We start from the raw sequence: 20758 nt of genomic DNA on the forward strand, positions 1-20758 counted from the left end.
GAGACAGGGACAGTCCTTGTAGACACTCTGTATACAAGTAAATGCAAGGCTATAAGGAAAGCATGTATTACACATATCCTCCGATATGCATAATTCATGATGCGTTATGATGCATTAATAACCAATTCGTGTACAGAATTCACTGTTACACTTTAAGCTTTGTACCAAACCTATGCGCAAATTATGATGATTCGTACCTTTTAATCGTCGAGAAATTCATGAAAAAAAAATTGCTCTCTGGAGAGGATAAGGCGAAGGATAGAATTGCGATGAAATCACAGAGCAATACATCTAAAATGTTAAAATTTCATTTTGAATAAATAGAAAATATTGATTATTTTAATAATAAGGGATATCGCAAAGATTACGATAATTTGTATTTAACATTCATTTATTATATAATTTTAATATCATAAAATTATATATGTGTGTGTTTGTGTGTGTGTGTGTGCGCACGCTCGCGCAAAATTTATGTATTTATATAAATTAATCACTTTTACATATTATATTAATTAAACCGTCTTCAGTAAATTTAAACATAAATTTATACACGTAATTTATAAATAAATTTATTTTCAAGTTTAAATATTCACAAAACGTAGAACCAATATTAAATAATATAAATATATACATCTTTTTACATAACAGCATAAAATCTAAAATATATATTTACAATGTTTTTCAAACGCTATCATGCTATTACTAATAACACTAACACGTTTTATGATTATGTTTTATATCTCCCTCATTAAATTAAGTTACGAATACAAGATATAAATTAAAGGAAAAGAAATTGCACAGCAATAAATACAATACACAAAGAATACATTTATCACTTCTCATTAATTATAAAGCAAGATTGATGTTTTGTCAGATTAAGTTATACTACAATGGTTTGTGAAAATTACATCAATCTTTTTCGTGATATAAAACATATTAAAATTAAAATTTATGCGAGAAAGATACAATTATCTTAGACTCGATTATCTAATCGGTAGTATTATCATTTTTTAAAAATTTAATTCCGTTAAGAAAATTTAAATTATTTAAATGATATAATATTGCATTCATAACTCTTAATGAGATGATAATTCTTCAATTACATGCCTCATATTGTAATATTTGTCCCTTGTCTTGTAAATCCTCAAATATTTATGATAAAAAAGTAAAAACTTGATAATTTAAAAAGATCTTACAATTGATTTGATAATTCTAATCATTTTTAGAAAGAGCAATTTTCCTCCATTTATGACTCGTTTCGTTTTTTACATGCCCGAATTCAAACCTAATTCTAAGCTCGCCGATCTTCGAAATCGGTAAAATATCCGGTATCCACTCTATCAAGAATGGTGTAGGTTCGACTTGATTCGGAGAAGTATTTCCTAAAAGTAAGCGAAATAAAATATTAAATAAAAATATCTCACCTTTCGTTTATCAATGACAGATTCCTCAATAAAATAATTCAGACTCTCAAATCTATATATGCATCTTTTTAGCAAGAAATCAGAATCATTTTTTCAATATCAAACGCTCACTTACCCACTTTCAAATATGTTTTCAGCTCTAGCGGTTTAATCAACGCGTTATTATTCGTCTTTTTAAAACGATCTATTTCCGTTTCCTCCCGTTTGTATAATTCATACGTTCCATCTGCGTTCTGCACGAAACTTCTCGTGATCTCCAAAGGTATGTAGGGCGTCTCGAAAATACTCTTCACGTGCAAGATGTTCGTAATCTGCCATGTGTATTTGGTGAACGTTCCCAACGGCACTCCATCTTTCCTGACAAACGCCGTCGTTGAATTCGGCAAGCGTTTCTTCTTGCCGCCGCAAGATATTCGTTCGCGTAGACAGTCGAAGAATATCTGCGGCACATGAAACACCAGAGGATCGGGCTTGCCGTCGAACTGGAAATGCATCGTCTGATTTATTCGCTCGGTTATCGAGGCGAGCCACTTGATAAACGGCAGATTCGTACTGGCCTCGTCCAAGTCGTCGCAAGTGTTTTGATATTTCTTAACAATTTGCGACTTTGTCTTCGTCTTCCTCAGCTCGATCGAATTCAGATTCAAATTACTGTTGTTCATGTGCTTCTCGTCTCTTTTCCGTTTCGTCGAAATTGTCGTCTGCGTCGCGTTACCCTCGGTATTTGACACACTTTTGTTATTGTAATGTACCACTGCGTTTCTGTCAACTAGTTTAACACCACTGTTATTCAGGGCAACATTATTATCGACGAGCTTCGCATTGGTCATATCCAGGACCGTGGTACTGGCGTCAAGAACCTTCAACGTACTCGGATCCAATATCTTTATGTTATTATCGTTTAATATGTACTGACTGTTGTTGAGTACATTGTACTTTGTATCAACCGTCCCTTGATCGTCCAGTATTTTTATCGCATTTCCTCCTCCCAATTGAACACCATTTTGATCAATTACTTCTAAATTGTGAACCTGTATAATATATAAATAATTTGATAAGTTCAATAAGATGTATTTCCTTTCAACAACTTTGTGAAATAATTTTTAAATTCCTTACGAATGAAGAGATATTAATAATTTAACATAAATATATATTTTATGCATCTTACTTGTGATATTATATTGTTATCGTCTAGTAAACTGCGATCGCATTCCACCTCTATATTTTCAACAATACCGTGCGGTAAAATCGACGAATCTAAATTTATAGAATCTAAGTCTAATCTATTTCCGTCCAAACTTTGTACAGTTAAAGTATCATCACGAAAGATTAATAGATGCGTATCGGTTTCATCGGTGGTTAAACTATCGAGATCTGAAATTTTACATTATCATTGACGAAGGATATAAAATAAATTTCTACATGCATGATATACGCAAAAAAAATGCAATCTTTTACCAAGTCCAACAATTTTGTCATCATTTTGTGGTACAGATGATACTAGAGGTTTTTCTATACTAGATTGAGTTTGATCCAGATTTATATAATAACTAAACTCCTCGGATAGCTTTGGGTCGCTAGCAAATGCACAAATGCACGCGTAAAAATGCACACACCGCTTCGATTGTGATGACGAAGTGCCATCGACTTTATCTCCTATCTTTGTTGTACCCTATAAACAAATTATTATTCAGTAAAATATTTCCTAACTGGAGATGTTATTTGTATTAATTCAAATTGATTTAAAAATTCTAGTTTATTAAACAGTTTACAATCTTTTGTCAAATTGTTTGAGAAAAAATTTTTTATTATGCACATTTTACTTACCTTAAAATTAGTACAGCTACAAAAGTAACGATGTTCTATTCTATCCTTTAATTTACTAACGAAGAAAGAAAAGTGAAGATAGCCTAGGGGGTGTTTCGGAGAAGCTTTACACTTCACCGCCATTATATTCTTTGAGACTCTTTGTACTAGAGGACCAGAAGTTTCCGTCGCTAATAGCCATATCTCTTGTTTGGTTTCATTATTTACATTTAAGGACGATAAAATAGAATTTTTCAAAGTTAACGGCTGTGCTTCTGCATAACATTTCAATGCCGTTTGAATGTGTTGGCATGTGATCATAGTATCTGAATAGCCTTTCTCCTAAAAATAAAATTACAAATCTATGTAATATATGTCAAAATATAATACAAATACAATTACTAAAGTGTTAACTGATATGCAAATCTTATAAAATATTTACATGACATTTCAGGACACTGGTATGAAAACTTCTCTCACAGCTGTCAACAAAACACAATGCAGTGGTCTGTGAAATAAGAGCTGTAATATCATTCGAAATGGTGGCATTTATCAACGGCAACTGCACAAAGCCACGATAATCAGGTCCCTTGTCCTTGACTCGTACAGAGAACACTTGCACCGTTGAGCCTGTGATTAGCTTGCATGCTTCTGTAGACAATTTCCGCTTCTCGCCAGGTTCCTTGAACACTGCGTCGCAATATTTGTTCTTACAGCAGAGACCACGCGACCCATTGTAAGTTCCACATTTTGGACATTTTCGAACTCCACGCAGTGTAGCCTTTCCCAGGTCTGACAGAAGTTTCTTCAAGCGTTCCTCATTGGACATAGCTGCTGTATATTACAATAATATATATTAGATTAGCAAGCTCTGATAGTTTTCGAATCTAACTTCTTACTGCGTTTATAAGTTCTTTTTTCTATCGAAATTATGAATTGTTTTATTGTATAATTGCATATATTGTATTTAATTGATAAAATTATTAAGTTGGTAAGAAGCTTTATTAAATTATCTATTAAATATTTAAACTCTAGTAAATCTGAAAGTGTTTTTAAAATATTTAATGATCACTTATTGCGTTATTTTAAAAATCACATTCTTCTCTTTCTTATCCAAATAAGCTATAGTAAGTCTGTCCAAGTTTATACTCACAAGTATGTTTTTCTCTTCTACATTGTCTCGTTGAGCAAGATAATAAGAAAATAATAGACAAATAAACAATAGACACTGAAACTCCACCAAATCAATTGTTATGCGTAAATTATCATACAAAATATATCAATATACTAAATATGACCATGAACTATCAGCATTGCCTCGGCAGTTGCTACGAGTAAGACTCTTGCGCTTAATAAATTTGGACCGACTTACAGCTATAAAATTTCATAGAAAGACTACCTGAACAATTGGTATCTTAACCGTTTATATTTAACAGAAAATTAGTCGAGTTTTTTCAAGGTCAACTGATTGTTAAGAAATTATATATAACCAAATCTGGATAAATAAGGAAAATATAAGAGGAAGGAAAATATTGATAACACGATATATATATGAGATGAAAGAATAATAAATCCCCAAAAAATTCGGAGTCTAGAAGACGCTGAAACGTTACATTTCTTGATATATAAATAAAAAAATTACATATTATCCCAATAAGAAAAATATGTTTCTAGCTTTGAAGAAATTATGCGAGTACATTAAAGGACAGTATATCACGCCGCAATGGAAACAGACATAAAAAAAAGCAGAAAAGCTGCAAAGGTATGTCAAAAAGAGCTGTGTTCTCTTCATTCAATGGGTTAAGCGTGCTGTAAGAGTAACGTAGAGTAACTGGACGAAAAGTTTCCTTCAAGTTGCATCGAGTTGCATAATAAAAGGCGATAAAATGATTGCTCGTGTTTTCTGTTGGCGGGAGGAAAGGGGGGCAGGGCGAGGAAAACGCACTCCGCGTTTATTCGATTCCCATCGTCAATGCGAGCGCATTTACACGGAATTACATCTCGCCGCGAGAAACAGCGATTATCTAACGACGTTACCTTCCGATATCGCAGAAGTGACGCAAGGATCGCACAGCTGTGAGAGGGAAGAAAAAAAACCGCCTCTTTCACGGGCCGGATTATATTATCGAGTCGCTAATCCGCTTCAGATAGTAAATAAATAAAGCCCATCACGGGAGAGTATTTTGAGAGGGTAGAGGGCGTGAAATTCTCGACCACGGTTCCATCGAGAGGATAGAGGGTTGATCGCGGGTCGGGCTGGGTCGGGCTCTCTGTTGTCCATTTTACGAGAATGTAGATAATTTCAATCCCGATTTAATTTTCTTTCAATCTTTCTCTAACTCTTGGGACTAGAAAAAGAAGAAGGTAATTTGGATCAAGATTAAAGAGTTAATTTTATATTAAACATAGAAATGAGCATCGCCAATATCGGTTGAAGATATCTGTGGACCAATAGGAGCTCTCCGGTCTCGCGGCCAATCGCGATCGTCGGACGCTGCCTGGCTTGCGTCGTGCAATATCGGCCTTGCGTTTTCCTTTAGAAAGGAAGTGTAACGTCAGCCATCTTGACTCTCTTTCACAGAGGACAGCTTGCTGCGTGCAAGATGAGGTTTGTTCACCGCGATAAACTTAATTCGCTATTTCGACGAGTATCCCGGCGAGACGCATTTAGAGTCGTCGTGCGAAATCGCCGCGAATTCCGGCCGCAGAATTCGACCGTACCAGCACGATTTCGCGATGGGGGAGAAAAATATTCCCGTCGCATGTCACCCGAGCCGTGCGCGATCCGCGGAGCACATGGCATTCCCGACGTTTACGAAATACCTTTTGCAAACGCCAGATCGGGACCGTTGCGTCGACGATGCACACGTTGACATCTGGATCGAATTCTGCGAGAATACGCGACGTTCTCTCGTTTGACGTTTCACGTACAAATTCGAGACGTTGAATTCCCTAACCTCACTCTTACCGTTGCAGTTCCTTGAAGCTGCAGAAGAGGCTAGCAGCCTCTGTTATGCGATGCGGGAAAAAGAAGGTCTGGTTGGATCCGAACGAAATTAATGAAATCGCAAACACGAATTCGAGTAAGTTTTCTTTTACTTCGTAATCTATACGTTTTTTTTTTTAATCACAAAAGTCAAAAATTTATAAATATCGGCAAGAGAATTGCTCGTTGTTGCATTATATATTACTTTTTTAATTTATACGGAGATTTTTTATCTGTTACGTCTTTTTTTTCTTCAGGACAAAATATCAGAAAACTGATCAAGGATGGTCTCATCATCAAGAAACCCGTCGCTGTACACTCGAGAGCTCGCGTTCGCAAGAACACCGAAGCTAGACGCAAGGGTCGTCATTGCGGCTTCGGTAAGAGGAAGGGTACTGCAAACGCCCGTACGCCCCAAAAGGTATGTGTATTCCAACAGTGACGTTTTGCCATGTTGCTTTCTGTGTTGTTTATATTCCTTTTTTTTTATTAGAAAGTATAATAAAATTATATAAAAGCATTTATATGTGATTAGCAAAGTCTTAACCATTTATATGCATCACGCAGGATCTTTGGATTCAACGGATGCGAGTCCTTCGTCGCCTCTTGAAGAAGTACCGCGAAACGAAGAAGATCGACAGACATCTGTATCACTCGTTATACATGAAAGCTAAAGGTAACGTTTTCAAGAACAAGCGAGTACTGATGGAGTTTATTCATAAGAAGAAGGCGGAGAAGGCCCGTGCCGAGATGCTGTCCGATCAGGCCGAAGCTCGGCGCACGAAGGTCAGGGAGGCCCGTAAACGCCGTGCGGAACGCATCGCGTCGAAGAAGCAAGAGCTGCTGCAGTCGTATCAACGCGAGGACGATGCCGCAAAGAAATAAACTGCGCGATTATATCTTAAGTAAAAATTATAAATAAAATGAAAAAAAAGGGAGAATAATCTTAAAAAAAATTCTTTTTCCCTAACACTTTAGGCTTCAATAAAAAAAATTAACCCAAACACGAGAATAATTAAACAAAGAATAAGATAATTCAGAGCTTTTAAAAATTACATTTAAAACATATGTGTTGAAGAAAGAGGAAATCTGCAATTAGTAAGAATGTACGAGAAGGGAGCAAGCTAACAATCCCAAAAATATAATTTTTTTAACTATAAAAATATTGATATAATTAAAAATGTAAATAATATATAAAAAGAAAATTATAAGAAATAAAATTTTTATTTGTCAATTATTAATTAAAGAATTTACAATTGAGGCTTTGTTAATAATTAATATAGTTAAATATTTTATTTGTCAATTATTTAAGAATTTATAATCGAGACTTTGGTAATATAATTATTAAATTGAGATTCTGCAGTGCAGATAATTAAATTCTAGCATATCTTGTAATAAACTGCTACTTTTGCAACCGATAAATTTCGTTAATAATTTCAATTCTATCTGCTAGATGGCACAATATTCCCATCATGGCGGCAGATGAACATGTGCAAAAATATGCAGTCTGATTCGTGAATACCATTGATATCTATCATTCAGAGAGAGAGAGAGAGTTCAACGTTCAACAAAACGTGGCCAAATCTGGCTTAGTAAGAGGAGATTAAGGGAAGCTTTCTCTTGCGCATTAATTTGTCAAATTGTGCGGTAAAACATAATTTCGCTGCTTATACTCCCTAAGAGAGCTGACCAAACAGAGGACTTCACGTTGTCAAAATTAATCGCTGTCTGATGCAACAGCACGTTGCACAACTAAAGTCGAGATTTACATGCGGAGATTTTCAACACCGTGTTTGTTTACGCTCGTCGAAGTCATGGTCGACGGATAGTCGCCTCGGCTCTCTCTGACAGATGCCGATGAATATCTGACAGCGGAGAGAACACTGTCACGGAAAAGGGAGGAAGTTAAAGCTATTCGATCGTTGATTCTGAGCACGCGGACGGACGAGAACATGAATCCGTCGAAATCGGAAGGGAAATCGAATCTCCCGCAGAAGACGAGGGAGGAGATCAAGGCGGAACGCGAAGCGAAGAAGGCTGCTAAGGCTGCTGCTAAAGTGGCGAAAGCTAACGTCAATAAGGCGGATAACGTCAGGAATGCGGCTGCAGTAGCCAATTGTAAGATCCCGGTGAGAGATGCCAAAGCAGATGTCGCGACGGCGAAGGGTGACAAGGTAGTAAAAACAGACAATATTAAAAGTAAATCTGCGACGGCTAATTGTGGGGTCCTAGAGAGAGGTGCAAAAGCAGCTGTAGCGACAGACGCGGCAGGCTCGCAACCTGCTGATACAGGGGCCTTGAAGGAAAATGAAATTCAATCTTCGAATGTCGTCCAAAACGGCGCGTCCGAGGGGAGGAGTGAAGGCAAGAGCAAGACCGAGCTGCGCGCGGAACGAAGAGCTAAGCAGGAAGCTCAGAGAGCTGCCAAGCAGCAACAGTCGGCAAAGGACAACGTGAAGACTGTGGAGTCTGCGAAGCCGCGTGTAGAGACAGTAGCCGAATGCCCGGCGAGGAGGAGTGTTGCGAAAAGCGCGATCAGGGAGGACGCGCACACCGTTGATTTGTTCAAACACCTGTATCAGGAGAGAGAGCGTTCGCTGTTCAATATCGCCACGGTGAACTCGAGCATACACCCGGCGATAGTCAGACTGGGCGTTCAGTACGCGAACAAGATCATCGTCGGCAGTAACGCGAGGTGCGTTGCGCTCTTGGCCGCCGTCAAACAGGTGGTCCGGGACTTCGAGAAGCCGACGCAGGAGGACTTCGTCCGTAGTCTCGAGGCGCACCTGAAGGAATCGCTGCGTTATCTGCGCCACTGCAGACCGCTGGGCGTCTCGATGCAGAATGCCATGCGTCATCTCACGTGGCAAATGACGCAATTTTCGTCTACGTTGTCGGACGAAAAAGCAAGTGATTTTGTAGCATTTTGTTCTTGTATAATGATATCTTTGATAGTCGTAATTGTTCTTTCGCCTGGTACAAATTTGTCTAACCTCTATGAATCGGGGGCATTCAAATATACGATAAAAGAAGAGATATAGAATACAAAGGAAAATTAAGAAAATTTGTGAATTGCATGTTTTTTTTTATTTAAATCTCTTATAGTCATCTGATCTAATATCTGATCTATTACAGGCGAAAAATAAGCTGCAAGGAGTAATAGATACTTACATCTCGGATCAAATTAACAAGGCTGACGAAGCGATATCAATAACGATGCGGAGTAAAATATTGGACGGGGATGTTATTTTAACATATGGCTAGTGAGTATATTTTATAATCTCTTTATATAATTTAATCAAAAAGTATTAAACGCACAAGATATCAATGTCTTGATTCTCATATCTTATTTTCTTAAGATGTATAATATATTTATTTCTATAAATGATTTTTATAGGAAAGAACGAAGAAACGTGGAATATTATTTTTGAAAATATACAATTTTTTTTCAGTTCATCTTTAATTCACCAGATATTAGTGGAGGCGCATACTGCAAAAAAGCAATTTCGCGTGATTGTGGTCGATGGTAGGCCGTGGCTAGAAGGAAAGGAACAGTTGAGGCGTTTGGCGAAACATGGAATTGAGTGCTCATATATATTAATCAATGCCCTCAGCTTTATTATGCCAGAAGTAAGTAGCTATGCTCCTAATGAACTGAAGAGATACTTTCCAAATTTTTATAATCTATGAATTTCTCGAAAATAATTTCACACATATAAACATATATTTTTTATTTATTTTAAATACCAATTTTGGAATAAATGTAAAAAAAATATTTTCTTACTTCCATTTGTTCTGTTAAGCTAATTCATTATTTCATTTGTCTAGGTCAGTAAAGTCTTTCTGGGTGCCCATGCGATATTAGCTAACGGAGCAGTAATGTCAAGAGTTGGAACCGCGCAGGTTGCCCTAATGGCGAAAACCTATAACGTTCCCGTTTTAGTAGCATGCGAAACGCATAAGTCGTCTGAACAAGTGCAGACCGACTCCATCGTTCATAATGAATTAGGTAAGCAAGAAAGCAAATTTGATCGCTATGTGTAAAATTAATTTTATAAAATTAAATTTATAATTTTATATAAATGTTATATAATAATTACATCTTACACTTAAATTTGCATATTACATATATTTTTTCTCAAAAGTGATGATTATAATTTTCATTCAATGTTGCAACTTTCTCAGCCTATGTTGCGACATCGCTTACTCATTTTATTCGTTGCTTCAGGTAATGCAGACGATCTGGTGAATCATCAGCCGAACGGTAGTTCAAAAAGGTCTTTACTCTCGAATTGGCGAACGAGAAAGTCGTTAAATCTTTTGAACATCACTTACGACGTGACGCCAGCTGATCTTGTGACGGCCGTCGTCACGGAATTGGCGATTCTACCATGCACCAGTGTTCCTGTGATTTTACGGTTTAAACCTTCCGAGGTTTAAATACGTACAATACAACGTACATACAACAGTTATTACGCTTCTTCAAGGAAAAATACACAAGCGCACGACGCCTGGAAAGGAAAACTAGTTACAAACACAGAAATTACCGGGTACAATATTTCGATGTAAATATACGGATTAGACTATTTGACTATTTCACGCAAAACAATTATATTAATCAAATATAACGCGAGATAATATTGATTAATATATTGCGTTTATATATATATATACATATATGATTGTTGAAACTTTTTAAAACTACGGTGCAGAGAGATATAGTAACAAAATTTCGCTTAAAGACTTGCCGATACTTACCAAGTTTTCTAATGACAATTGATATCAATTAGTGTTTTATATATCTAACATGTATTATAGTTTTCTTTTTAATACAAAGCAGATGCAATGCTGTTGATATGAATTGTAAAAAATAAAACATGTTTCTGATAAGGTTTTTCGATCTTCAAAATTGTACACATATATTATTTTGTATATTTTATGAATATGCAAATTTCATTATTTTATGCTAATGATACGTCTTGAAAATAATTAAGCACTGCAATATTGATGAAACCTACATGCTGGTTCGAATCTCCCTTCAACTAGTATACGCATTTTTTGTATTCTGGTGAACCATAAGTATATTTCAAATGCAATTACATTACGATATACACAAATTAATTTGACAGTAATATTTATGAAAAAATATATTGCTAATTTGCACGTGAGTGTGTGCTGCGTATTTTTTTTGTCTGCTTGCCATCAAATAATTTACTGACTTTATTACAAAAAGACAATTGTTCATGCACTTTCTATTTCATCATCATTCCAATTCAATGTCCTATCAATTCCACCACTCGTTGGCGTAATGTTTTTTATAGGGAGGATTTTAAGCAACATTAATGCTCTCGTCTATTCATACTACCAAAGAGAAATCTGAGAGAGGACATAACGATCTTTTGCCTGTTATCTTAAAATGCCCTCGTGCACTGACGGCTAACGTCAAAAATAAAATAAATTAAAAAAAAAAAAATTTTAAAAATAATAATTAAAAATAATAAAAAAATAAAAATAAATAAAATAATAAAATAATAAAATAATTATTAATAATAATTTAAAATAAATTTAATAAATTTTAGAAAAAAAAATTTTAGAAATAGAAAGAAAAAGAAAGACAAAAAAGAAAGAAGAATGTAGTATATACATATGTATAATACACGATTAGCACGGATACGAACCACGTTCTAATGCTATGATTTGATCGACTATGTTATTAGATGGGATAGACGTGGTACGTAGTTCCTTTTTTGAAAACGTGGACGTGCAGGGGCGTTAGTGGGCCTGTCTCACGCTTCTGTCTGAGGCAGTCTACACGCCAAGTTAGGTTAGGTTTGATCAGAGTCTGGAATCTTAACCCAACAAATATTTTATAATCATTTATTTGAGCGCAGGCGAATATTGAAAGTATGTTAAAGTAAAGATCGAGAACAAGGATTTATGCATTGTTTAACTCCAAGGACGGATTGAAGAAATCTGTATATCGAGCAATCGCGGTGGAGTGTCCAAAAAAAGATCTACCATAATCAACGTCGTGTTTACGGCACCGTTGAATACAATAACATACCTGATTCTAATACACGTATTACCGTAAATTAAAAAGAATTCATTGAAACAAATTTGAGAAAATATATTATATAAATATATACGATACTTTTTTTAATAATGAGATTCAGTAATAAAAATTTATTTAAACCACCGTACATTTTAGAAAAGTGTGAGTTTCGCAAGATCCTCATGACAAATTTAGGTTTAACTTCTTTCACGTCCTCCGACGTGGATAATTATTTCAATACGAAGAGAAATAACCTTGTTCGTCATCGAGTCATAAAAAATTGTTCTATGTGCAAGGTAGGTTTACGAATACAACTTAATTCTGATGCAATTCAATTAAAAACAATTTTTCTTAAGGAGCAATTAGCATGTGGATTCGATTTGATATGTTTTCTACTTTATTTATAATATAATTAACAGAGTTGAGATCGACAAGAATTGCAAAATAAAATTACTTAATTGGAGCAATTTTCTGGATTCAGAATTTTTTTTAATTTCATTTTTATTTACTTTTGCACACAGTCTTTGAAATACTATCTTTTCTAAAATGAATAAGATTTCTCTTTTTTTAAACAGGATATAATGTGATATTTATTTATTTCAGAAATATAACGTTAAGGTGGATTCTCTGGATAGCCTCTTCCGTTGCCTGAGATCGGTTAGCTATACATTAGAGCACAGAATTAATGTACTTAAGGATATAGGAGTACCAGTTATAAATACATCTCAATTGAACAAGTACGTTGTGTACATGTATATTGAAATTATGTGTGTACTGTGAAATGAATATTTTGTTCAATAGTATTTTTAAATTCCAGGATATTCTTTTATATTCACAAAAAAGTATCAAATTTTAAAGTGAAAACTAATATTCCAGCCGAGCAAAACATTGCCATGAATATATTTGGTGGTGAATTTTCTGACGACATTTCAAAGCTGGGATTGAATGATAACTTGACAGTCGAGGAATATTATCAGAAGTGTCTTTTGTATTGCAAAAGTCGGATATTCAATCTACCATATTTAGACGATAAAATATTTTTGGACAATAAGAATTTAAAAAAAGTAAAGAGTATAAGCATGATTGCAGAGACACTGAAAGTACTCAGACTTGATCTTGGTTATGATGAGAAGATGGTAAATATAATTTTATATTAAAAATTCAAATATTTTGTGTGAATTTTTTATGATTAAATTTTCCTGATTAATTTAAAGGAATGAAAACAAATTCTGTTCAATTTCTTAAATCTTTTCTTTGAATTTTATTTTTAATTTTTTTAAATCTCAGTCAAATCTTAAATATTCTTAAGATTTTACTATTTCTGTAAAAAATATATTTATCTAATTTTATTATTTGAATAGATAAAAAGGCAACCTAAAGTCATCATTGCTTCTGCCGATAACATCAGGTTGCTGTTAAATAGTTTTACAGACATCGTAGGGATACCGATTGTGGATGCTTTGAGAGAATATCCCTTTATACTTCTCCAAGATGTGGATAATGTTAAACAATTAGTGAAGCTGTTCAAACTGTATGAAATACCGAATGAATATGTCAAGTCATATATGAAAGTTTTCACGATAAGAAACGAAGTTTTCCAAGAGCGAATAGAGATGATAAAACGTCATCCAAATTTGAATGTGTGGTATAAGCATTCGCGAATTGTGCAAATTGCATCCCAGATACATATGACAAAGAATCGCTTGCAGTATGTTAGCATCATGGATTCTTCGAAATGGGTCCATCCAAACGCGCTCCTATCTCAAAAGCATTCATTGGACAAGTAAGAGTTTGTAAGATATTTTGCGAATGTCGTTAGAGTATATTCAAGAACTCTGTGATTATTTGATATATTTGATGAATACGTAGATATATAGACACACACAAACACACATTATGTGCATATTGTTATTTTATTTATTCTAGAGCTGTGCAAATCGGCTTATGTTCACACAAACGGTATGTACAGCATGTATTGAAGCAGGAGTTGGAAGTAGACATGAGCGATTTGCTAACGAGACATCCGCATTGGAAAACGGCTGCGTTTGCTGATATAGTGCAGATGATCAAATACTTAAGGAAACATTTTACAATAGACGAGATATGCCCCAATATACACATCGTGCTTTACAAACGGTAATGATCTGCTTAATAAAATTACACTATTTAAATTAGACACAATTTAGAATGTTTAACAACAAGTAATAGAAGTTTAAATTATAAATTCTCAATTTTTTTTCCTATTTTTAGGTTTTTTTCGAGCTTTTTTTAAATTTTCTGTTATATTGCATAACATTAGATAACCAATCAAATCTCCTTTTTTTTTTTCAGATCCAGAGTGCAAAAGGTACTGGCTGATTTGAAACAACAATACTCTCAGAGTACAGAGTACTCATTTACTGACAGCCAGTATCTCGCATTGTGCCTATACATGCTGGAGAAAGATAATCATTTCACAGGCGATGGTATTTGGAGCAACGAACGGGACACGAAGCAACAATCTTTGAAGAAACGAAATATCGTGGAAATATCTGACAATAGTACAAGTACGGTAGAAAATATCAATGATAATTTCAGTATGGAAGACGACGACGGTACTGATCATAATGATATAGACGCTAAGGGCGTTGCGCTCAGTAACAATACATAAATATAAAGTATTGAAACAACGGTATACATAATGTACATAACTTTTACTTGTACAGAATATCTTGCAGCAATTCATGTTACAGAGAAAGATTGTATCTTTATAATGTATGCAACACATGTAAAAATGGCGTGAAAAAAAATACAGTAATATGTTCTAAACGAGGCTATGAAGTGAAAATTCAATGCGAAGAATACTTATACATACGTTAAATCGATTAAATTCATTGAGTAAATTCATATATTACAGGTTATCTTTGCATGCTATGCGCATAAAAGTTGAATACTGCGATACTAGAATGGGATTAGATCAATTTTCGTTCTTCATTTATTACAAATTATTTTTACATAGAAATTGAATATTTGCAACATACACAAAGCGAGATTATTTCGATTAAGATTTACTTTTTCTAACGCAAAGGCACTGCGCGTAAGGCATTAATTATTCAAGGCACGGAAAGTTGTCTCGAATTATATTACAAATCTAGTAATTATACATTTGGTTTAGGTTCTTCCCTCCTTTCCTCTCCTCTCTCTCTTTCTCTCTCTCTCTCTCTCTCTCTCTCCCTCCCTCCCTCTCTCCCTCCCTCCCTCCCCCCTTCCTCTCTCATTAGCCGAATTAGATTCAGAAAAGATTTTTCTGAAACAGGATAATTATTAATAGTATAACGTTGTAAGAATTATTTTTATTATAAGAATATCTTAATCTTTATCAGCTGAGAGGAAGCATTTTCAAACGCAAACGAAGTATCGATATCATCATCGTGAGATATCGCTTAAAGCGATTTTTTATTTTAATTCTGTTATAAATCTCATGTACCTAAATGTAATCCATTTTTGGTCACAAGTTAATCGTGCGGATCGAGACGCGAAGTTATCAAACAGCAGCGAAAATAGAATTATTCTTATATATATATATTCTTCTCTCCTTCCGTTAAATAAAATATTTTATATCCTTTTTATCTTCGGTATTCTCTCTCGCGCATAGATCGACTCAATCGTTTATTTCTATTAATATAGATTAATTTAATCTCGATTTAATTTACTTTTATATTTTTCTAATAATTGAAAAAAAAATTTCTACGAATGAAAAAAAGGTCAAGTTTTTAGAAAAACTTGATTCTTTAATTCTGTAGTTCTAATTCTTAGAAGAGGTAAAAAAGGCAAGTTTAACTGAAATTAAAGTTAATTTATATTCATAGAAATAGATTAAGGCGATTTTGACTGAAACTTCGATTAATGTAATTGACAATTAATCTGATCTGATAAAATTTTTAACTATATATATATATGTATAGATACAACTGCTATGTAACATATACGTAAATATATATATATATATATATATGTTTTACATTTGTTATATAGCAGTTGTATTCGGTATTTGCTGGTTATTTATCGTTTCTAATCTTCTGATTTTTTTTCTGTATGTCAAACAATGAAGAATAGATCATTTCTGTTTATATTAATAAAATAGTAGTACATGCAGGTATTACTTGTTCAATCGTCTTAATTATCGATTAAATTAATAGAAAGTTGGTCCAAGTCACCCCTGCGCGCGTAAAGCATTCGCGATCACCCAAGCAACAAGTACAGAAACACCGCGGCTGTCGCAACGCGAATATTCGAGCTCGAGATCCTAGGACTTATATATTATTATCCGTATCCTTTCGTAAAATCAAAATGCTGCACCGAACGGGCATCTCGTCGATGCCCACTACTTAAATATAAGCATTTTATCAGTAAAATTTATTCCAATCTCTCTCTGGATCTTGTACTTATTAATAGTCGAATCTTGCTCGTTATACGATCGTTACATCGAGAGTAAGCTACGATGTAAGTAGCGCCGGTGCGAGCCCGGTCGAAGTTGCGCGACCCAAAGTCCTAATACTCCTCGCGCTCGTCACGAAACATCATCGGACAGATCGCAAAGGTCGCCTAGAAGAGATCTAGAGCGGAGGAGGCCGCGAGTCAGTTCAGAAAAGGAGGCAGCTGCACGTAGCTCGGCTGGCTGCCGGGCTCGCTCTTGACCATGACCTGATCCTTCATGGCCTGGCGCGCCTGCGGCGAGTGCATGCCGTAGTCCTGCTTCTGATCGTTCGGCTGCGGCGGCGGCGGTTGCTGCTGCTGCTGCTGCTGGCCGAAATCGGCCGCGGCCTGGTCGTGCGCGTACTTGTCCGCGAGGCAGCCACCGTGCTCGTCCTCGGACATGGAGTTGCCGAGGTGGGTGGACGGCGAGTGCGTCGTCACTATGGTTTGGTAGTCGGCGCGGGTGAGGGGCTCACCGGGCGGCGGCGGGTTGCTGCCGCCACCGGGGTTCATGTAGTCCTGGTGGACGCGCATGGTGTTGCCGGCGCCGCCCGGCGTGGTGAACAGCGCGGCGTCGTGCTGCGACGGCAGCATGCTCGCGTACGACGAGTACGAGACGCTGCCGTTGTTGCCGAAGCTCGCGGCCGCCGCCGCCGCGGTAGAGTACGCCGAATTCGACGGGCTCAGTAGATTCAGATGCGGTCCCAGATCGAACGCCGCCGGCGAGTACGCCCAGGCGTCCGGCGGCGCCGTCGCCGTCGTCGGCGACGCGAACGGGTTCAGGGTGTTGTTGAGCGACGTGAAGGAGCCTAAAAACGTGGGAAACATGGTACCGTTAAGCGAAAAGAGCTTGGAATTTATAAGCTATAAAGAATTTAATGGACATGATGTACAATATAATTTTGCGTTAATTTATACATTATACTGTGCGAGTGTTGAATTAAACAGAATATAAAATATATAGTTTCGTACGTATAAAATATAATTTTTATATGCAAATTTTTATGTGCAAATACAAAAAGTAACGTAAAAGATTTTAAATTAAAAATTTTCTCTTTTTCTATTATTTCATGGCTATTTCTCTACTAACTCTCTCTTTCTCTCTCGCTCTGTCTTTAAAAAGATTGTGATACTTTTTACATAAATTTTTACGATAATACATTTTTTTACCTGACAGACCGGGATTGGCAGAACCAGCGGCCACGTAACCGGCGGTCTTGCGCGGTGGTTCCTTCTTCCTCCATTTCGCACGACGATTTTGAAACCAGACTTGTACACGAGTCTCTGACAGGGCTAGCTTGAGTGCCAATTCATCCCTCGCAAAGACGTCCGGATACGGTGCACGTTCGAAGGCTCTTTCCAATTCCTCCAGCTGATAAGCCGTGAAAGTTGTTCTAAAGCAGAGATCGAATATAAAAATTGAAATTTCTGTATTTATTATTTTTTCATACATAATTTATTTGTATCTATAATTTAAATGTAAAAAAGATATATTGATATTTTAACAAATTTAAGAAATTTTAATGATAAATTTATGAAGTATTTAAAAAGTTACATTTAAATATAAAATTGATCGCGCAATTCTATCGAGTGCACATACCTCGTCTTTTTCTTCTTGATGTTATTGTTGTCAGTCTTCTTCTTCGAGTCCTTCTTAGCTGGCTGTGCTTCGCTGCTGACTGCAAAGTTAATATTTATTCGTCAATCGTAAAGTATGAAAAATTTTAGTATGAGATCAGAGAACTACAATACAGAGAGCTACGAGAGATAGTTTCTCGAAAAACGGATGTGTCGAAGTACCATTTCATGAAAAGCAACGTTAGTGTGGTCGCGTGGTCTCAAATTTGACATTTAGTGTCTGACATTGGATTTATCTAATTTTCAGCGTCAGATAAAAAAATCGCTCAGTTAAAAAAGTAAACGTTACATTTTCTTCATATATTATAAATATCACTATCTAGCGTCACAAAGGGAACACGCTTTTATAATTGACGAGAAGGAAACGGAAAAAATAATCGAAGCATCGGTTACCTGGCGCGAGCGCGTTGATCGGGTCGTCCGGCTTCCTCTTGAGCGCGTTGCCGAGTTGCAGACTCTGCTGGAGACTCGTCGAGGTCGGCGTGACGCTGGTAGATGTCGAGGTGGTGACGTCCTGGGTCTGCGGCGGCAATGGCGCGTACATGCCGGATAGCTCGAGCTCCTTCAACTCTTTCTGCTGCTGCTGTTGCAGGTGATGCTGATGATGCGGCGACGGGCTATTAGAGGAGTCCAGCTTGTGAAGCTGACCGCCGCCGGTTGGCATCAGGTCGCCGCTTCCATGATGACCGCCGCCCGCCTGCAGGCTCAGCATCACCTGGATACTGTGGGCCCCGGTGGTCCCGCCGCGCGTCCCAAAGTCCGAGAAAATCGGATCGTCCCATGAAGGTGCGCCGTCCATTTTCGATAATTTCTTTCGTGATCCTTTAAGTGGGAATTTTTTTTTCAAACGATCAGATGTGCGTTTCGTGAAATTTCGATGTTTTCTCTATCAAAAATATTTTTCTCGGTTTCAGAAAGATATTTCACTGTCGATTCAAAGACAAGAAACCGGGAAAGTTTTTGAAATATTTTGGATTCGATCATCAATTATTTGCTAGTTTCTCTCTTTTCCCGCATTAAAGTCTTTATTTTCCGCGTTTCCATTCCGCGTTCAGCTTGCGCTGATGTTTGATTTATTAAAAAGTTGGAGTTTGTGTGTAATCACCAAGCACGCAAAATCTCGTCTTTCAATTTGCAAATTTAATATTGATTTAGTCCAATGCAATATAGCAGGATGTCAATCACAAATCACTTCTGTTATCTTCCGTGAAGCCTTCCTCTTCGAATCTCCTCTATCATTTTCACATCTTCGAAAGTGTCGAGCGACCGACACGATTTGTAAGTTGAAATCCGAGAGCCGGCGAGATCACCGTCTCACACCTCAGCATCGATCACGCCCGTCCATCGAGGCTCTTCCGAGATTCTTTCCGCTTCCCGCCGGTAGAAAAAAAAAAGGGAAGAGGATCGGCGTCGCCCGATTGCCCGATTGCTCGTAATGGAGCGCGCGCGGCAATTGCGATCAATTGTTGCCCGGGTTATGATTAATTTTGATTAGTTTTAAGCGGCGTTAACTCGCGCGATGCGCCGGCCGATTATTCGCGGTGGACCTTGGAAGAACTGGACCGAACCGACGCGACGACCGACGTCTCCCTCGAAACGAGAGAACGTCCGTCCTCTCTTCTCTCTATCGGGACACTCTCGCCACTACTCTACGTCCCGAGCCTCTGGCTAATCAGCCGCCACACACACAGGCTTATATTTTCTACGTCACGCCGGCCCAGACCGCCCCCATACCCGGGGCCCCGGCCAATCCTGGCTTCATGCGGGCACGGTGATGCTGCCCCTCATGGTCCAGCGCCATCGTTCTCCTCGCTCCACTCCGTCACCGCGGATCCTCGTGGTCAGTGGGCGACTTGCCCCTCTTCTTCATCATTTCATCCCCTCTCCCTTCCGACCTGCGTGCAAAAAAAAACGTCTCTCGATCTGCTGGTGCGCTGTACGGGGGTGGAGATGACACCCGGGGTACAAACGTATTTCGTGCGAGGGTTACACGCTAGGCGTTCGTGGGAATAGAAATAAGAGAATCGCTCTTGCGCTTCGCGTGGGAAGTGGACGCGTTCGTTTTTCCACTTTGCCAGTCTTCGCGATTGCGTTTAGAAATATAATACATAATGTGAGATATAAACTCGGAAATTTAGAAATATTGAAAAGAAATGTTTGTTAGAGAATCTTTAAAAAATCTGAACACACTTTGTAACTGGAAGGAATTTGCGCTAACAGCAATTAATCTCTTTACTCTTTCATTTGTGGTACACGATAAATCAAACTATACGACGTTTAGAGCAGCGTAAATGATTCACGTGCAGCGTAATACTTACCTCGATTTCATCGTGAATTCTTCGCGATGTGTATTTACACTCCTCTTTTTTTTTGTTCGTATCATCTTTTTAATCGTTC

General features: G+C 37.1%; 5 protein-coding genes across 9 annotated transcripts; 3 read left to right on the forward strand and 2 right to left on the reverse strand.

The window, feature by feature from the left end:
* Positions 1-543: 543 nt before the first annotated feature.
* On the reverse strand, positions 544-5388 carry LOC105462755 (uncharacterized protein C2orf42). Of its 4 annotated transcripts, XM_011709598.1 has the most exons (8): positions 5268-5388; positions 4384-4400; positions 3673-4064; positions 3252-3572; positions 2883-3096; positions 2593-2798; positions 1540-2455; positions 544-1382 (listed from the first exon to the last, which is right to left on the reverse strand). In XM_011709598.1, the coding sequence occupies exons 3-8, from the start codon at positions 4057-4059 to the stop codon at positions 1213-1215; spliced, it is 2214 nt and encodes a 737-aa protein (XP_011707900.1). In that variant the 5' UTR covers positions 4060-4064; positions 4384-4400; positions 5268-5388; the 3' UTR covers positions 544-1212. The 4 variants fall into 4 exon arrangements, with proteins under 4 accessions (XP_011707900.1, XP_011707901.1, XP_011707899.1 ...); XM_011709599.1 differs by lacking the exon at positions 4384-4400 and having other exon boundaries at positions 3673-4061; XM_011709597.1 differs by lacking the exon at positions 4384-4400.
* A 385-nt stretch (positions 5389-5773) lies between these two features.
* On the forward strand, positions 5774-7157 carry LOC105462757 (60S ribosomal protein L19). Its single transcript, XM_011709601.1, has 4 exons — positions 5774-5838; positions 6207-6313; positions 6474-6637; positions 6784-7157. Exons 1-4 carry the CDS (start codon positions 5834-5836, stop codon positions 7099-7101), a joined length of 594 nt encoding a protein of 197 aa, XP_011707903.1. The 5' UTR covers positions 5774-5833; the 3' UTR covers positions 7102-7157.
* Positions 7158-7675: 518 nt separating this feature from the next.
* LOC105462758 (translation initiation factor eIF-2B subunit delta) lies at positions 7676-11384 on the forward strand. Its single transcript, XM_011709602.1, has 5 exons — positions 7676-9122; positions 9352-9479; positions 9669-9846; positions 10045-10225; positions 10445-11384. Exons 1-5 carry the CDS (start codon positions 8169-8171, stop codon positions 10654-10656), a joined length of 1653 nt encoding a protein of 550 aa, XP_011707904.1. The 5' UTR covers positions 7676-8168; the 3' UTR covers positions 10657-11384.
* Positions 11385-12003: 619 nt separating this feature from the next.
* On the forward strand, positions 12004-15082 carry LOC105462759. 2 transcript variants are annotated; one of them, XM_011709605.1, is made up of 7 exons: positions 12004-12303; positions 12425-12564; positions 12872-13005; positions 13086-13404; positions 13630-14051; positions 14195-14404; positions 14600-15082. In XM_011709605.1, exons 2-7 carry the CDS (start codon positions 12451-12453, stop codon positions 14916-14918), a joined length of 1518 nt encoding a protein of 505 aa, XP_011707907.1. In that variant the 5' UTR covers positions 12004-12303; positions 12425-12450; the 3' UTR covers positions 14919-15082. The 2 variants fall into 2 exon arrangements, with proteins under 2 accessions (XP_011707907.1, XP_011707905.1); XM_011709603.1 differs by having other exon boundaries at positions 12004-12564.
* A 1803-nt stretch (positions 15083-16885) lies between these two features.
* On the reverse strand, positions 16886-20043 carry LOC105462760 (homeobox protein orthopedia). The gene is made up of 4 exons (XM_011709606.1): positions 18755-20043; positions 18324-18402; positions 17894-18117; positions 16886-17532 (listed from the first exon to the last, which is right to left on the reverse strand). The coding sequence occupies exons 1-4, from the start codon at positions 19158-19160 to the stop codon at positions 16886-16888; spliced, it is 1356 nt and encodes a 451-aa protein (XP_011707908.1). The 5' UTR covers positions 19161-20043.
* Between the last annotated feature and the right edge of the window lie 715 nt (positions 20044-20758).

The sequence above is a fragment of the Wasmannia auropunctata genome, unplaced genomic scaffold (genome assembly GCF_000956235.1).
Source record: "Wasmannia auropunctata unplaced genomic scaffold, wasmannia.A_1.0 LD336095.1, whole genome shotgun sequence".
NCBI lineage: Eukaryota > Metazoa > Arthropoda > Insecta > Hymenoptera > Formicidae > Wasmannia > Wasmannia auropunctata.

What these genes read in the sequence shown, in the direction of transcription:
- LOC105462755 (XM_011709599.1), bottom strand. Translation starts at nt 4,059, where the DNA reads ATGTCCAATGAGGAACGCTTGAAGAAACTTCTGTCAGACCTGGGAAAG. An exon ending in GTAGCTGTACTAATTTTAAG is followed by an intron (nt 3,097 to 3,251) that starts GTAAGTAAAATG and finishes ATTTGTTTATAG; the next exon opens with GGTACAACAAAGATAGGAGA. An exon ending in ATAACAATATAATATCACAA is followed by an intron (nt 2,456 to 2,592) that starts GTAAGATGCATA and finishes TATATTATACAG; the next exon opens with GTTCACAATTTAGAAGTAAT.
- LOC105462759 (XM_011709603.1), top strand. Translation starts at nt 12,379, where the DNA reads ATGAGATTCAGTAATAAAAATTTATTTAAACCACCGTACATTTTAGAA. An exon ending in TTGGTTATGATGAGAAGATG is followed by an intron (nt 13,405 to 13,629) that starts GTAAATATAATT and finishes TTATTTGAATAG; the next exon opens with ATAAAAAGGCAACCTAAAGT. An exon ending in CACATCGTGCTTTACAAACG is followed by an intron (nt 14,405 to 14,599) that starts GTAATGATCTGC and finishes TTTTTTTTTCAG; the next exon opens with ATCCAGAGTGCAAAAGGTAC.
- LOC105462757 (XM_011709601.1), top strand. An exon ending in AATCGCAAACACGAATTCGA is followed by an intron (nt 6,314 to 6,473) that starts GTAAGTTTTCTT and finishes TTTTTTCTTCAG; the next exon opens with GACAAAATATCAGAAAACTG. An exon ending in ACGCCCGTACGCCCCAAAAG is followed by an intron (nt 6,638 to 6,783) that starts GTATGTGTATTC and finishes TGCATCACGCAG; the next exon opens with GATCTTTGGATTCAACGGAT.
- LOC105462758 (XM_011709602.1), top strand. Translation starts at nt 8,169, where the DNA reads ATGAATCCGTCGAAATCGGAAGGGAAATCGAATCTCCCGCAGAAGACG. An exon ending in GTTATTTTAACATATGGCTA is followed by an intron (nt 9,480 to 9,668) that starts GTGAGTATATTT and finishes ATTTTTTTTCAG; the next exon opens with TTCATCTTTAATTCACCAGA. An exon ending in CATCGTTCATAATGAATTAG is followed by an intron (nt 10,226 to 10,444) that starts GTAAGCAAGAAA and finishes TCGTTGCTTCAG; the next exon opens with GTAATGCAGACGATCTGGTG.
- LOC105462760 (XM_011709606.1), bottom strand. Translation starts at nt 19,160, where the DNA reads ATGGACGGCGCACCTTCATGGGACGATCCGATTTTCTCGGACTTTGGG. An exon ending in ATCAAGAAGAAAAAGACGAG is followed by an intron (nt 18,118 to 18,323) that starts GTATGTGCACTC and finishes TCTCTGCTTTAG; the next exon opens with AACAACTTTCACGGCTTATC. An exon ending in TGCCAATCCCGGTCTGTCAG is followed by an intron (nt 17,533 to 17,893) that starts GTAAAAAAATGT and finishes CCACGTTTTTAG; the next exon opens with GCTCCTTCACGTCGCTCAAC.